General features: G+C 48.9%; 1 protein-coding gene across 3 annotated transcripts; it reads left to right on the forward strand.

Moving 5' to 3' along the window:
• Positions 1-100: 100 nt before the first annotated feature.
• On the forward strand, positions 101-16,226 carry LOC124059725 (SPARC-related modular calcium-binding protein 1-like). 3 transcript variants are annotated; one of them, XM_046389989.1, is made up of 11 exons: positions 101-2,448; positions 8,346-8,520; positions 8,739-8,972; positions 9,314-9,367; positions 9,609-9,656; positions 10,584-10,664; positions 11,134-11,332; positions 11,491-11,564; positions 12,016-12,109; positions 13,741-14,093; positions 15,897-16,031. In XM_046389989.1, exons 1-10 carry the CDS (start codon positions 2,368-2,370, stop codon positions 14,075-14,077), a joined length of 1,377 nt encoding a protein of 458 aa, XP_046245945.1. In that variant the 5' UTR covers positions 101-2,367; the 3' UTR covers positions 14,078-14,093; positions 15,897-16,031. The 3 variants fall into 3 exon arrangements, with proteins under 3 accessions (XP_046245945.1, XP_046245947.1, XP_046245946.1); XM_046389991.1 differs by lacking the exon at positions 13,741-14,093 and having other exon boundaries at positions 15,897-16,226; XM_046389990.1 differs by lacking the exons at positions 101-2,448; positions 15,897-16,031 and adding an exon at positions 3,593-4,061 and having other exon boundaries at positions 13,741-14,113.

Below are 16,226 nucleotides of genomic sequence, written 5' to 3' on the forward strand. Positions count from 1 at the left end.
TAATTTTTGTTTATTTTATTATAATTTTTCTCTTCTTGCCAGGGGGGTTCAGGGCACGGGGAGGGAGGGGGGCAGCTGGGTGGTGTGGGGGTTTGACGTTTGTGTATTAGGTTGTAGAGAGATATATGATGGGGGTGAGGAGGGTGGGAGTGGCGGGGGGTGTTGACCTACCAGAGATAAAATGACATATTATACCCATAATTCCCATGTTGCTGGATAAGGTGACCTGTCTAACCTCAGCTCTTTTCCTCCTCCTGTCTTTGTTCATTTCTTTGTTTTTGTTTATTTTCTGGAGCAGGTGGGTGGTGGGGGGACGGGGGGCGGTGATCGGTGGGGGCGGGACTCGGCGCTGTACATACTTCTTTTTTTTCCCCTTTCCTGTTTTTTTCAGTGCGAAGAGTGACGGTCCCAGTAGAATAATCGATGGCAGGCCTTCCAGAAGGGCAGAGCAGAGCAAAAGTTATTTAAAGAAATAAAAAGAGAATAACAGAGAAATTTAAAGAGAGCAGCTTCACCACTGGATTGGTTTGAGCTTCCAGGCGTCTGTTCAGGCTTCTTTCTCCCTTCAGGAATGGAAAACAGTTGGCAGCCTCGGAGCTGACGGCCTGTGAAGCGACTCTCCTCCTGGGGTGGGCATCAGGTGCTTATTTAAATACAAAAACCAGACGTTTATATGACAGGTAGGACTGTAGTAGTTTAAAGTCAGTGCAGTTTTACGTACAGGAATGTACACACATCATGTCGTGGATGCGTTTTGATTGGCTGAATGAAGGGTCGCAAACCCCACCCCCACCCCCACCCCCGCCTTGTGAGTTTTGGAAAAGCTGTTGTAAAGTACTAAGCTGAGAGCGCCATCTGGTGGCTGCAGCTTCGTCCCTCTCTCTCTCTCTCTCTCTCTCTCTCTCCCACCCACTTCCTCCCCCCTTCTCCCCCATTGGCCTCTGAAGAAAAGGGAAAGAAAATTTACTGCAAGGAAGCAGGGGAGGGGGCTTTTTAAACATTCCATTAGGTGAAAAAAATACTTAAAAAAGAGGAAATTATTGTGTTTAAAAGAAAAAAATCTATGCAATCATCATGTGTTCAATATCTGAATTGTGGGGAAAGTCGTGGGCGTCAGTCAGGCCCCGCTGTGAGAGAGCTCCCTGTCCAAACCGATTCTGTGTGTGAGTGTGAGTGTGTGTGTGGGGCAGTCAGAGGGGGAGGAGGGGGGAGGCGGGGGAGGGACAGACAGGGAAGGAGCCGAGAAGAAAAGACTTGGACCAAAAGCTTGTTTCTCTTTCTTTTTCTCTCTCTCTCTCTCTCTTTTCCCCCCTGCGAGGTTGGAGAGAAATGAACTCTGGAATTGTGATTTTCCTTTTTTTGTACTCTTTAATATCAGACCTTATCTGCTGTACTGGAAACTGCAACGCCTTCTGTCTAATGATGAGTGAGTTTCACAAAGCACACATAAAAGTTTCCTTACAAAATGCCTCCGCTGGTCTGCGTGTCTTCTTTTGTCGTCTGCTCTGACTGTGGACGAGCTTCTCAGATTCTGTTGGGACAGAAAATCATCTTCATCATCTGCATCATACTGCAGCCTTGAAGGTCTCATGTGGTGTTAACGTGTTTCTGTTGAGCAGAACTTAAAATGTGAAGAATAAACAGAACGTGGACAGTTTCGCTTCAGGTGATTCAGGTAGATTTCTGTGAGCTTGAGCTTCTCTAAGCCACAATCTACGCGTTCAGGCGAGTCTGAATCTCACCTTCCTCACCTGCGTGTTTGGTCTCTCACCTGTCAGCTCATTCAGGCTCCACTAGTTTGCATCCGACACCCAAACTGTGACGGTGCTGACATTTCATCAGCGAGTCTCATTTATTCTCAATAAATATTACGGTCACGTGTTTCACAAACCTTTATGTGATAAACAAAATGCTGGTCAGATGGTGTCTGTGGTCTACCTGCCTGTCTGTGACTGCGCAGGTCCATAAAACTTATTTTAAAGACTAAATAAAATGTAATAAATCCCAGATGGACCCCGCCAGCTGCCGAGCTCACCTCGCGGATTTCCTCAACTGGTTTTAGGCACGAGGAGCGGAAATGGGCAGAGCCTTTCGAAGAGGAGAAGGTCTGACATGCGCAGGCAGCACCGACACTCGGACCTGTTCTTCACGCGCGCTGGTGCTCCACGTCGGAGCAGCTCGAGACCACTAAACAACTACGACGACGACTACAACATGAGCCGCCCGGTGACGCCTGAAGACGTGACGCCGGACTCGTGACGTGACTCGGTGTTCGTAACCTCAGCAACGCCAGAACCGGCGGAGGCGCTTCGAGACCTCGGGACGTCAGGGGAGTCCGGCGCGTGCGGCCGCTCCGCCGCGGCAGGGATGATGCTCGCGCTCACCTTCACCTGCCGCGCGCTGCTCGCCTTCCTGCTGACGGCGTCCGTTCAGCCCGACAGGACCGCGGTAGGACCCGAACTCTGACTTACTAACAGGTTTACTGAGCCGGTGACCGTGAGATTTACGCTCACTGGTGATTAGTCAGCGCGCTCGTTTGGTAGAACTAAAAACCAAGTAACGAGTTCAGTTCATAGGCCTCTCGTGCGCGTAAAGTGTGTGTTTACAAGCTTTACTGAGGCGCAATCCCCGCTTTAATAGGGTGACTGCACGCATGAAGGACATGTTAGCCTGCACATTCACGATATAGACAAAAGTATTGGGGCAAATGTCTCTGTTGTTTAATGCATTTGATGGACTCGGCCCCTGACTTCCAGTGAAGGGAAAGCTTAATGCTTCAGCACACCAAGACATGTTGGACAATGCTATGCTTCCAACTGTGTGGCAACAGTTTGTTGAAGGCCCTTTTCTGTTCCAGCATGACTGAGCCCCAGTGCACAAAGCAAAGCTCCATAAAGGCAGCTGAATCTGATGCCATTAGAATTCCTGTTGGCGTAAGGGTCAGGTGTCCCAATACCTCTGTCCACACGGTGTAGCAGTGACCAGCCTACCTGCTGCTCATCGGCCTGTAATCAGTGAAATGGACAATTGCAGCAGAGGGAACACAGAGGAAAATCTCAAAGTACACATGATGTACTTAGTTTATGGTTTTAATTTTAGTTAGATTCCTTTGCTACTGACAGGCTGCTGTAAAATCTACCCATTCAGGTTTTATTATCTGTGCAACATTTATAATGAGCCGAACACATGATTAAATCAAACCGAACTGATTTCAGCGGTAGTTTCACACACAGCACACACACGTCTCACCTTTCAGTTTCTCAATAACAATCTCAGCTTGTAAGAGTGTGTGTGTGTGTGTGTGTGAGAGAGAGAGAGAGAGAGAGAGAAAAAGAGCCTCAGTCAGTCTGTAGTATATTTTAACAGTATGCTGTAAAAATATCACGGTGGCACCTTGAGTACATGTAAAAACATAAAACAAAATATGTTGAGGTCAGACGAGCGGAGACGAACGTTAATAACATAAAATAAAACTTACTTTACTTTGAGAACGAATGTGTGTCAGAGCCTGCAGAAACGTCCTGTTGTTTAGGTTTGAGAGGCTTTAATTTCACCGTTTAACGCCGCAGACATAACGCGTTGCTATGGAGACAAACGTGATATCATTTAAAACACGTGCCGTAAAATAAGTGACAGTGCTGAGGTGTAATCACTTCCTGCTAATAAGCTGCTTTTGTTATCACTTCCTCTTTGTCTTTGCTCATGCGAGTGTTTCAGAGGCAGATCTTCTTCACGAGCTGCCCAGCACGCAGACACGACGCAGTCAAACCCCACGTTAACGTGAAGACACGTGAATGCACCAGTAATGAACCGAAACTCGTTTTCCCCCGATGCTTTCGGTATGTTTTGATGCTGATACTTTTGTACTTTTACTTCATCTTGCTGCGGGGCTTGTACTTGCAGCAGAGTGTTGCGGTGCTGCTTCTCCTCTTTGAGTGCGGGATCTGAGCGCGTCTTCCGCCTCCGCAGCAGTCGGTTCATCCAGACGTCAAACCGCCGAGCGACTCAAACGACGCTCGGTGATACGTGGAGTGTGTGTGAGGCAGGAGGAGACAGTGTTGGTTTGTTCTCACCTTGTGTGCTGCTCTGAGACACACACACACACACACACACACACACACACACACACACACACACACACACACACACACACGGGGTTTTATTGGTCTAAAACACAGCTGCTGCTTGTTCTGAGCTGTGCAGTAGTTGCTGTACTTCAGCCTGACAGACAGGAAATCCAGTCTGCCCACCACTTTGCACCTGGACTCCTGCACCGACTGCACCTCCACCCTTCACCCGCCCAGCTCTCCTCTGTTCTTCCTTTTCATTCTTTCCGTCCTGACTTTCATTCCCTTCTCCGTTCTCTCGCTCTTCATCGCACTCATCACGTTTTTTTCCCTCTCACGTTTGTCTTTCGTCGTCTCTTCCTCTGTTCTTTGAGCCGCCTTCTTCTGCTCTGTTTCTCCTGGCTGCACTCGTCCCTCACCTCTCCTCCCATAGTCCTCTTTTTCATGTTCTCCCTTCTTTTCTCTCTTTCTTTAGTTGTGATCCTTCTCCCCCCCAGTGAGTCCCCACTTCTTTCCTCCTTCCCTCACCTCTGATCCCTTCTTCCATTCCTCCCGTCTTGCTTGATGTTACCTTTACCTGATGGGTACGTTTGTCGTTAATCCTCTCTGAGCGTCCTGGAAGGTCGTGTGCGAGGTTTTCGTGTCTGCGCCGACGAGTGGAAACACATTTTCATCTATTAGCAGTCAGAAAATCCTTTGCTGTCAGCTGTTTGTGCAGTTTGGGCTGCAGCCATGTGCTTTGTGGAGGCTTTGCTTGGACCGGCTGCAGTTTTCTTCCTCTAATCCTGCTCTCTTTTCTCTCCATCATCTTCTTTAATTCACGTATCATCTTACCAAAAAGGCATGTTTTGACATTTTCACTTTCATGAGGCTGTTTTTGTCCAGACAGAAGTTCATGACGGGTTTGGATTTATGGTTTCAGTGTTGAGGCCAGCAGCTGGCAGGAGTTTATGCATGTGGAGGAGGTTTGGTCTCACAAAGGGAAAATTATATGTTGGCCTATGAAAGCTAATACCTGCATTTATATCATCTACTAAATAAACTGTGAGTGGCAGAGAGGCTGAGGTGCAGTAAGTCTAGTATGAAAACAAAGACAAGTGAATTGCTGCAATATAAATGCATTACTGCCCATAATCACCAGTGATTTCTTTAGACCTGGTCTCCTGGGACCTGGATGGCCGAGGCCGAGAGGAAACACCAGAACCAGCAAATTATTGGAAGTTTTGCATGATTAAATTATTAAGTATTGGTTCCAAAACTTGTCGGTTTATTTTTCAGTCGATCAAAGAATTGATCTGTCGACTGAAGCCAGTTTCATCAAATTAATATTCGATATCTGCAGTAGATGGAAGTTCAGACGCGGAGCCGATGGCTCAGAGTGGACGAGGGCCTGCAGCGGGCCCTCATATGGACTACAGGCCCTACGGAGACTGAACATCCGCATCTGCCTCGGAGCCCAGCGTTCCACAGCGGAGCCACAGAAGAGCCACCGTCATCGCAAATACACACAACTTATGGAAAGTGAAAGATGAAAGTGAAAGTGACATATTTTGTCATTGGAGGGAACTCACTCCAACGAAATTTGTTCTCTGCATTTAACCCACCCAAGTGACGTGCACACACACACAGCAAACCCGGGGCAGTGGGCGACCGCGTGCAGCGCCCGGGGAGCAGTGGGGGTTAGGTACCTTGCTCAAGGGTACCTCAGCCATGGACACCGGGACGGGGAATCGAACCAGCGATCCACCGGTTACGGGTCCGACACCCTAACCGCTGATCCACGACTGGGTGTTTTCATCCAGCAGCCGCCGCTTTGAATCCGCTTCAGTAACGAGGACATGAAATCACGTTAATCCGGCTTGAAATGTCCAATATGACCAATTGTCCAAACTCAAATGCATCCCTGAACTGCACAGTATGAGAAGTGACAGGTGGATCAATACTTCAGTACTCACAAACCCCCCCAAAACTTTACCTTAAAAAGTGCAGTGGGGCCCATTTAAGGGGGCACTGAGGGTGTGGAATAAGCGACCAGACAACCAGGCCACATGGTCCTGGTGGTGCAGTTTGTCCCCGTCACAGTGGGTCTCGTGGATCTCAGACATGATCTTGGTCTTTTTTTGCCCACACACAAACTTTATTCAAAGTGAACCATAAAAATGCATGTAGAGTCAGGCTGAGGGGGCCCGTCGGCCCCCGTCGGCCCCCCTCAGCCGCACCCTCTGCCTCCTCGTTAATGTCTTCACATTATGGCACAGAGCTCTCATTCAACATTAAATTATGTCAACACACCGGAGCAAATTTGTTCGTGTGTCTCGGAGCTCAGTGTGTGTGTGTGTGTGTGTGAATGTGAGTGTGTGAGAGGGGAGGCTGATGGACAAAGAGGCTCTGATGAAGAGTGAGAGGGTGGGGTCTGTGTGTGTGTGTGTGTGTGTGTGTGTGTGTGTGTGTGTGTGTTGCAGTGTGACAAATCTCATGTATATTTTAGAGACGTGTGAAGCTGTGAGCTGAGTGTGTGTCGTCAGGCACCTGGAGGAGCATGTGGGAGTAATTCACATCATCACCCCCATCACACTCTCCTCCTCTCCCCTCCTCTCCTCCCCTCTCCTCTCCTCTCCCCTCCTGTCCTCTCCTCTCCCCTGCTCTCCTCTCCCCTCCTGCCCTCCTCTTCTCCTCTCTCCTCCTCACCTCTCCTCTCCCCTCTCCTCTCCCTTCCTCTCCTCTCCCCTCCTCACCTCTCCTCTCTCCTCTCCTCTCCCCTCTCCTCTCCCCTCTCCTCCTCTCCTCTCCTCTCCTCTCCCCTCCTCTCCTCTCCCCTCCTCTCCTCTCCTCTCCTCTCCTCCCCTCTCCTCCTCTCCTCCCCTCTCCTCCCCTCTCCTCCTCTGCTCCTCTCTCCTCCCCTACTCACCTCTCCTCTCTCCTCCTCTCCTCTCCCCTCCTCTCCTCTCCTCTCCTCTCCCCTCCTCTCCTCTCCCCTCCTCTCCTCTCCTCTCCTCTCCTCCCCTCTCCTCCTCTCCTCTCCCCTCCTCTCCTCTCCTCTCCCCTCCTGCCCTCCTCCTCTCCTCTCCTCTCCTCTCCTCCCCTCTCCTCCTCTGCTCTCCTCTTCTCTCCTCTCTCCTCCCCTCCCCTCTCCTCCTCTCCTCTCCTCCCCTCTCCTCTCTCCTCTTCTCCTCCCCTCTCCTCTCCTCCCCTCTCCTCCCCTCTCCTCTCCTCCTGTCCTCACAGATTATCTGCCACATGCAGTAATGAGATGCAGCGTTTGGGCTTGTAAAGATTAATTGTCCTGTGCAGTTTATTCCTCCTTAACTGCAACAACATCAGAATTATTATAGAAGCACTTTACCGAATCTTCACGTATTAAGTCTGTGTGCTCATAAAGGAGGAAATAGCAGCGTACAGTATAAAAAGCTGTTGGCTGAGTGTCAGGTACATAAACCTTTAGGGAAGGAGACATGTTTCTGTTGGCTGGTCGGAGGTTTAAATAGAGTTAGTCCAAAATATATTGCTGTCAGTGATTTGATTTACATTTGTGTAAAAAGCTCCTATTTAGCTTGGGGGGGAAAACCCTCCTGTCAGGCACAAAGCCATCACCCTCCTCCTCCTCCTCCTCCTCCTCCTCCTCACACAGAGATGGAGTCACAGCATCTCTCTGCAGGGGCGACGCCTCCATCCTCACCTCCGTTAGTGAACTTTATTCAGTCAGTATTAGGCTCATTTGGAGCTCTGACAGGTGAGGGAAGAGTTTTCACACTGTGTGCTCAGCCGTCCTGAAACGTTTGCATGTTTCAGATGTGTTGACTGCTGTGACACACTCTTTCTCACCCTCTTTGATTCGGCCTCTCCTCTCTCTCCCTCAGTCCAGTTTTCCCAGGCGTGACATTGAAAGCCTGACACGCTAACAGCAGCCAATTAATCCTTCAGTGACAGGCTGTGAAAAGCCTTTCAGTGTATCTCCTCTCTGCACCTGCAGTGTTTTAGGCAGTTTTATTAGTTCACAGCCGCACTCAGCTGTCAGAAAACACACAAAAGTTTTGACTGACGCACTTGTGTCTGTTCTGGTGGGTGGAGGACAAGCACAGGAGGGACGAGGGACAGACGCCGAGGACAGCTTGCCTCATGCAGTGACACTAAAAAGGAAGAAACTGGACAAACTAAATTAAAAATAGCAAAGTAGAGAAGTGATTTAAACTGCATGCTGTTCAGTTTGCTGGTCACAGGTTTTAATTTCCCGTGTGTGTGTGTGTATGTGTGTGTGTGTGTGTGTGTGTGTGTGTGTAGCCTTTCCTGATCACAGAGAACATGTGGCCTCGCGGTTGTGTCCTGGACTGCCACAGGGGGCGCCACAGAGCCGTGTGCGGCAGCAACGGCCGGCTGTACAAATCGCTGTGTGCTTTCCAGAGGGCGCAGTGCATCAACACACAACTCCGCCTCGCTCCACGAGCCCGCTGCTCAGGTACGCCGCCACGTGCTCCTGCTGCGCTGCCATGACTCGTGGGGGTCAGATCTGCACGAGTCCGTGTGTTGTACTGTAAAATTCTGCTCATTCTGCCTTTAATTTGCTTCCGTTCCTTTGAAATTTTGCCTCATGTCGTTTGATTATATTCCCTGGCTTAACTGACTGTGTGTCAGTGGGACAACACGTCTACACTCATGTCTTCCCTTCCATTTCAGATCCCGGTCTGTCTAAATGCCAGCAGGCCCAGACTCAGGCCTTGGAAGCCAGCTCCCACAGCAGTGGTGGCCACGTTAGCCCAGCAGCTGCCATCTTTGTGCCCGAGTGCCATCCGGACGGTCACTTCCTGCCGGTGCAGTGCCACAACCAGACCGGTTACTGCTGGTGCTCCACGCCCGACGGCAAACCTGTCAGCGGCACCTCAGTCCTCCACCTGATCCCCAACTGTAGCGGTCAGGCGTGTTTTGTTCGCTTCGTTCGCACTCTGTGTGTGTGCTGCATCTTAAAAATCAGCATATCAAACCGTGATGTTTAATGAGCGGAGGAGGATTTGCAGGCTTAAGCTTCACTTGTTGTGGAAAATCCTGTAAAGGATTAAAAATCCTACTGATGATGATAATCATTCCTGCAAATGAGTTGTTTATGATTTATTGACATTATAATTCCACCGTCATTTATCAAGAGAGGAACAGTTTTACCTGCTGAAGACTTTGGACTTGTGGAATATTTGAGGCTCCATCTGTGTGACTTGAAGTGGATCTGCATGACATTTTGTGTGTTTTCGATTTAACAGATCACATCACCAAGCTGGCTCAGACCACTGATGCAGATTCAGCTGCAGTCCGAGGTGAGATTGACTGATTCTGCACACGTTCATTCCTCCCCTTCTGTGCATCGACCTGAACGCCGACTTGTACAAGCTAGTTGTGTGTGTTTCTCGTGTTTAGTTTGTTACATCACGTGTTGTTTCACACACGCCTGCAGCAGGAACGTTCACAGATCGCTTCACGTGCCAAGACGCCAAAGAGTCTTGACACGTGAACCTTGTCCTCCCTAATTCTTGTTACGTCCGCTCTCTTTTGTTCCAGATGAAGTTGGTGAACCTGGTCCTACATCAGTCCCCAGAAAACCTGCAGGTGACAAACTGAACCTTCTCCATTGAGGATCCTGTAGGGGAATCAAACGAACAAACAAACAGATACTGAGAGCCCAAATCCCAGTTTTAAATGTTTTTTTTCCTTAAATCTCCAATAACTTTTCTTAAAATAAGTTGCACTTAGCTCGAGGGGATCTGCAGACAGACACGGTTAGCTGGTGGACAAAGAGGAGCATGTAGCAGCTAGCAGCTAGCAGCTAACAGCTAACGTTTCCCTCAGGAGGTGGTGGAGACCAAAACACGACTTCAGATCAGTGATAGAGTGATAGTGTTGCTCTGTAACTAGCTGACATGTAGATGAAGACGTCAGTAGGCAACTTTTTATGACAGGTTCAACTTAAAATGTGATGATATGTCATGTTATGTGCTTACAGGTTGTTTCTGCTGCCCTCTAGTGGCTGAAAAAGTTTTAGAGCAGGCATGTCAAACTGGTCCACAGGAGGGCCGGTGTGGCTGCAGGTTTTTGTGCCAACCAACCAAGAGCACCCCGTTTGACCAATCAACTGTCTGAAGAGATCAGTTGATTAAATGAGTCAAGTCTGGTGTGCTGCTACTCGGTTGGAAAGAAAACCTGCAGCCACACCGGCCCTCCTGTGGACCAGTTTGACATGCCTGTTTTAGAGTGAATGTGAATGAGCTCTTGGTGTGTGAAACAGCAGGCTCTTCTGATGCCCTGAAGTAACAGACTTGCTATTCTTCACACTGAGACTTTTCTAAAAACTGCATCTGTTTTGTCAGTTAAAACCAGAGCTGCCAAAGAGAAGAGTTTCATCCTCTAGCTGAGCACAACTCTGCTCTCCGTCACTCTCCTCATGTAAAACACAGCTGCTGTGTGCAGTTCGCTGACGATGCGTTACAGGTTTTTTGGCCTTTAAACATCCTCTGACAGTCAGATTCTCTCGTTCAGAGCTGACAGCTCCTCCATTCTGGGTGACCATCCTGATGAACTCTGACCCCAGGGGAAACCGTCCAATCAGACGCCCCGCCGGTAAGAGTCAGTACGTCTGTTGCCTGTGTGTGTGTGATTAACTCGGTGTAATGTGTTTTAACGAAGAGGGAATTCATTCATTTACGTCTTTGTTTGATTCCTCGCAGTCGAATGTTTACAAGAACAGCTGAAAAACTCAGATGCAGTACATTCAAGACCACTTTACTGAGTATAAATATACAGTCTGCTATAACATCTGACTGTCCAAAGCTCATGAAGTTCACTTTTTGATGTAAGAAATGTGTGAAATACTTCTTAGTGGAAGAAGTACTCAGATCGTGTACTTAAATAAAAGTAACAATACCACAGTGTAGAAATACTCAAAATGGGCATTAAAATGCAAATACAAATCAAAGTACAAAAAGTACTTCAGAAGGACATTTCAGAATAAAGAGTGTGAATGTAATGTGAAGAGCTGTAGTCCAACACAAGTGTGCGTGTGTGTGTGCGTGTGTGTGTGCGTGTGCAGACAGTCCTCAGACGTGTGAGCGTGAGCGAGAGCGAGCGTCGCTGCTCTCTCAGATGCGTTCAGGCTGGCGAGAAGAGCGTTTCATCCCAGAATGCACCGCAGACGGCCGCTACAGCCCCGTGCAGTGTCACGTTGCCACGGGTTACTGTTGGTGTGTGAGGGCGGACAGCGGCAGGCCGCTACCGGGCACCTCCGCAAGGTAACCAATAATCAGTCAGTCAGCTCCGTAGGTCTGAAGAGCCTCACAGCAGGAAGCCTCTGGGTTCAAACCGCTGACAGAAAGATGGACGACGCGTCTGTTCGTTTAGTAAAGACAAGTGGATTAATGAAAAAGCTGCTCCTTGTGTCTCTTTGCAGGAATCACATCCCAGACTGCAATGGGGCAGAAGACGCGGCAGCAGACAGCAGCTACAGGGCGAAGCCTCTCTTAGGTAAACAGAAACATGTTGCATGATTTTAAAGTTTTATCAAGAATTCTGTAAAAAGTTTCTAAGGTTTTCCCCAGTAAGCACAGAGAACCTGAGGCAGCATCCTGTTTATTTAGAATTCATAAAACAGGATTTTATTTTTCCCCTCAACACTGAGTGGTACAGAGCAGCAAACATGAAACAGGAAGTCAGCATCTTCCTCTCAGGCACTGCAGCAGGGTAGACTGATGTGGCCAAAGACAAGAGCTGATTTTCCACTGCAGGGAGCAGGTTTTAAATTACGTTTCGGGGACATCTTAGACCCCCCCCATCGCTGCTGGTACTTTCCAAAAGTACAGGAACTGCAGCCGAACTCTTCTGATTGGTCCACGACTTGCAGCATTTTATTTCAGCCACAAACCAGTTTGCTTTGTACAGAAGAAAACACGTGTGATCACAGTGTCTGTTCCTGCAGGGTGTCCAGGGGCTCGTAAGAAGCACTTCCTGCAGAGTCTGGTCCAAGCCCTGCAGCTGGAAGCGGAGCACGCTGGAAGTCTGAGTCCAAAGCAGTAAGTCTGTCTTCTGTCCACTGTGCCTGTCCACTTCTGTCCACTGTGCCTGACAGCAGAGCTGAGTGAAACTGAGGGAAGAAGGCGGTGATTTACACACAAAGTGCAGCTGAGGTGCGTTGAAGTGGCTCATCCGTCTGCATACGCTGCTGGGTGTCCCAATACTTTTGTCTATGTAGTGTGTTTGATTGAAGGCACAAACCGAATTATTCAGGTTTTCTGTCCTGAATGTGTGACCTGCCACATGCTGGACTTCAGCGGGTGCAGAAGTTCCCTTCGCAGAGCTGAGACTCAGGGGGTCAAGTGAAAACCAATTTCACGCTTCAGTGAGCAACGAAGACCTGATCAAGTGTCTGATTAACTGATGGAGCCTGTTGGAAGAGCAGCTCTGGGTCAGGGTCTTCAGTCATTCCCTGTCCGGTTCTCTCTCGCTTCGTTCACCATCGCCCCACTGTGTTTAATCTTCATGACTTCCTCCTCTCATTTTCACCCGCCTGTTCCTGCCCTTTCTCAGCCGACTCCCAAAGTTACCATTTTATTACACACACACACACACACACACACGGCCAGGTTTCAGGTGTCTTCCTGTTTGCTGTTTACTGAAACGAGCCGTCTGGTCGTTCTGTTTGGCAGACGGCCGCCGTGTCCTCATGAAATCTGATGAAATTTGATATTTATCTTGTTCTGCTGGAGCGCCGTGAACAGAAGTGATGGGTCACATTTGCGAACCGCTCGTCCTGGCGGCGACGCCTGCTGTGGCGTGAACCTGCTGAGCGGAGGTTTTCATCAGGTGGATGCGTTTCAATTCAGTCCCAGCCGTCCCAGGTGCATCACAGAAGCCTCCGCTGGCGCTGAGGAGGGGGACGTACGATCGATTGTGAGCAAACATCAAAGCAGTCGTGACTGGCAGCAGAGCTTCAAGTTCCATTGCTGTCGGCTCGGCTTGTTCTCAGTCCAACATGTCTGCAGGCCCTTCAGCCCTGCCTGGTACAGGAAGTGATCGGCTTAAGAGATTCTTTTGAGCTTGTGTTGTGTTATCTAAGGTTGGCGCATGCGGAGGTGAAACTTGTTTCCCTGAATCTGACCGAATTGTTTTGATGCCTGACTGCAACCAAACTGCGACGGTTTCGTCACCTCTGACAGTCACAACGTGTGAAATGTTTCAAAATCTAACCGACTTGACTGAGCTGCTGGCGTGAGAAGCGAAACGTGCGGCGTTTAAAGATGAAGTGTTGATGCACACACGATGAGATCACGTGAACAATCCAGCAGATGTTCAGCCTTGTGGGTCTTCTGTTTGTCGCTGCATCTGGTTGCCTTTTCACTCTTCATTAAGTAAAATTGTTGTTTTCCGCTGCTCCTCAACATGTGAACTCTGAGTGTAAATTATTTTCCAGAAAAAGAGACAAAATGCACAATAAACAAAGTTAAAGATGAAATTGACTGATGGCATCATCAGTTTGGATTACGTTTATTTTCTACAGATATTGCAGTCATGATGCCCTAATGCTCACGTTAACAGGATGACACTTTGTCTTCGGTTTGCCTCGGAGCAGATTTTCAGTGGACTGATCCTTTAAAGTGGTGCCACTTAAATCTCTCACCTCTCGGCTTTTGTTTCTTTCCACCAGGACCTCAAACTCACATCCCTCCAGCTCTCCCTCTCCATCCATCACCACTCCTTCCTCCTCCTCGTCCTCCTCCTCCTCGCCTCTGGACGTTGCTCCTCCTGCCGCTCTGGAGGCTGCAGAGTCCTCCCAGCCAGAGGTGGTGCTGCGGTGGCACTTCGCTCAGTTGGATTTGGACTCCAGTGGGGTGCTGAGTGAGCGAGAGGCTCGACCCCTCCGTCAGTTCCTGCGACGGAGGCTGAAGCCGCGACGGTGCGCCAAGAAGTTCGCCCAGTATTGTGACGGGGACGGAGACCGAGGCCTGACGCTGGAGGAGCTCAGGGTCTGCCTGGGCCTCTGAGCTGGATCACAGCCAGGTGTGTTGCCACGGATTTTGTCTCACCTTTGTTTAACCAGGACGTCCCTTGAGACTGAAATCTCTTTTCTGAGGACCACCTGGCCAAGACAGCACAGCAGCTACTGCTTAAATCTAAATAAAAATAAAACCAACAGTCAGGAAATACAAACATCAAACAGTTTCACTCAGATGACCTCCAGTGTTTTTCACTTTCACCCCCAGTGCCTGTCATCTGCGAGTCCTGCAGTAAAATACAGAAATATCTGCACTTCTTGAACCGAAGATTAACTTAGACAGAACGAGCACAACCCTCAGATTAAGTTGAAGTGAGGATGCGTTCAGAGGTGGCAGGTTGGATGTTTTCAGCCAGTCCAGCAGAAAGTAATGTCCCTGCTGTCCATGTCACGCCTGCTCTGAGCCAATCAGCCACTTAACCTGATCGGGAGCAGGTGCTGCAGCTGGCGCTCAGAGCCGACCTGCTCGCGCTCGCATCGTGACATGGAGAGGCGTGTGAACGTATTGAACGTGTTCGTCTTGTCAGCAGAGCAGAAGTCGCAGCAAAGCGGAGGAACGTTGAGCTGCTTCGCCTGACCGAGTGCGAAGGACGGCGATCAGAGACTCAAACTGTGACTGGATCAGTGCAGAATAACATCAACATTAGTCTGCAGCCTGCTTCTACTGGAAATATTTACTTTCTACTTCACTACGGTTATTTTACACACACACACACACACACACACACACACACACACACAGTGTTACCGCGGCTCCTCATTGGTCCACGCTGGCTCCGATGAAAGCATCTTTCTCTCCTCCGCGGGAGTCTGATCCCCGGAGAGCCGAGCTTTTGGGCGGCTGCCAGACAAGCGACACCTTCCACTGTCTGAGTGTTTGTGCACCTTTGTGCAATCAAAACAAGCCGTGTTGCCTGCTTGTCAGGGAGCCATCAGTCACAGCTCGGCCGTGACTCCAGCTCACCAATCAGACGGCTGCGGACGACCGTGACGGCCAGACGGGAACAGGGAACCAACAGGAGCTTGTTATGTTCCCTAAACGACTCCTCAGCAAACTCAGACATTCCCATTTCTTTTTCCAAAGCTTCATGGTAGTTCAGATGCAGTCATGAAAAGTGAAATGAAAATTAAAAATGACCAGCAGGGTTTCAATTAGAATTAGAACTTAATCCCGTTTAAGATGTGAGGATGAAGTAGCAACGAAAAGGACATTTCAACCTTCATTTACTTAAAGTGAGGACGGGTGACTGTCCACAGTGGACATCAGGCTGACACTGCATGACACGTGTCCCCGACAAACCCACGAATCTGAGGCTCTGCTGCGTCCATATTGTGTTTGCTGCCATGACTTGAGTTCAGAAGTTATAAGACAAACTCTTCTAAAGGTCAACAGTGATCATATAGACACTGTTTGTTATGTGGAACTTTCACACTTGTTCAACTGTTGTTGTGATTATTTAGGATTGTCCTCGTGTGGACGAGTAGGACAGAGCAGGGACCTCCCAAACCCTGCACAAACACATTTATGTCAATTTGTGGAAAAACTGGCAGAAAACGAGCTTTGCTTTCTCGTCAAGGCCACATGGAGCTCAAATGAAGTCAGATGTGAGGCTGAGGAGAGGAGGACTGAGGGAGACAAGACTCACTGTAGAACAGAGACAGAGACAGATCTGTCCAGGCGGACGGACAGCGAGGAAGGACACGAGTGCTGCCGACTGATGTTAAAGAGGATCTGCTGAGTTCAGGTGACTGTCGTTTAAAGGGTTTATTTTCCCACTAATCGTTTTCCGTCTCTCTCTTTACCGCAGACGGCAACGAGCCCAAACGCCAGGTTCCCAAGTCCAGCTGGTCTCCTCTGAGACCACGTCACCCCCACCTCTCGAGGTTCTGTTTGTTCATGCAGTGCAGACCCAGCGTCCTCCTCTTCCTCTGTTCTCTTCATCCCTGTTTCTCTTTCTACAGTCTTCTCCATATTTTATACATACATGAAAGTGTTGATGTATCATATTTTTATACACATTTTGAGTCATGAATTGCCTGCAGTGTATTTTAGATTTCAAAGTCTGAGTTATTTCAGGTTTTTCATGTGATTCCCTGATGATATTAAGGTGATTTCAATAAAAAAAATGATGTTTCCA

This window comes from Scatophagus argus, chromosome 5 (genome assembly GCF_020382885.2).
Source record: "Scatophagus argus isolate fScaArg1 chromosome 5, fScaArg1.pri, whole genome shotgun sequence".
Taxonomy (NCBI): Eukaryota; Metazoa; Chordata; class Actinopteri; family Scatophagidae; genus Scatophagus; species Scatophagus argus.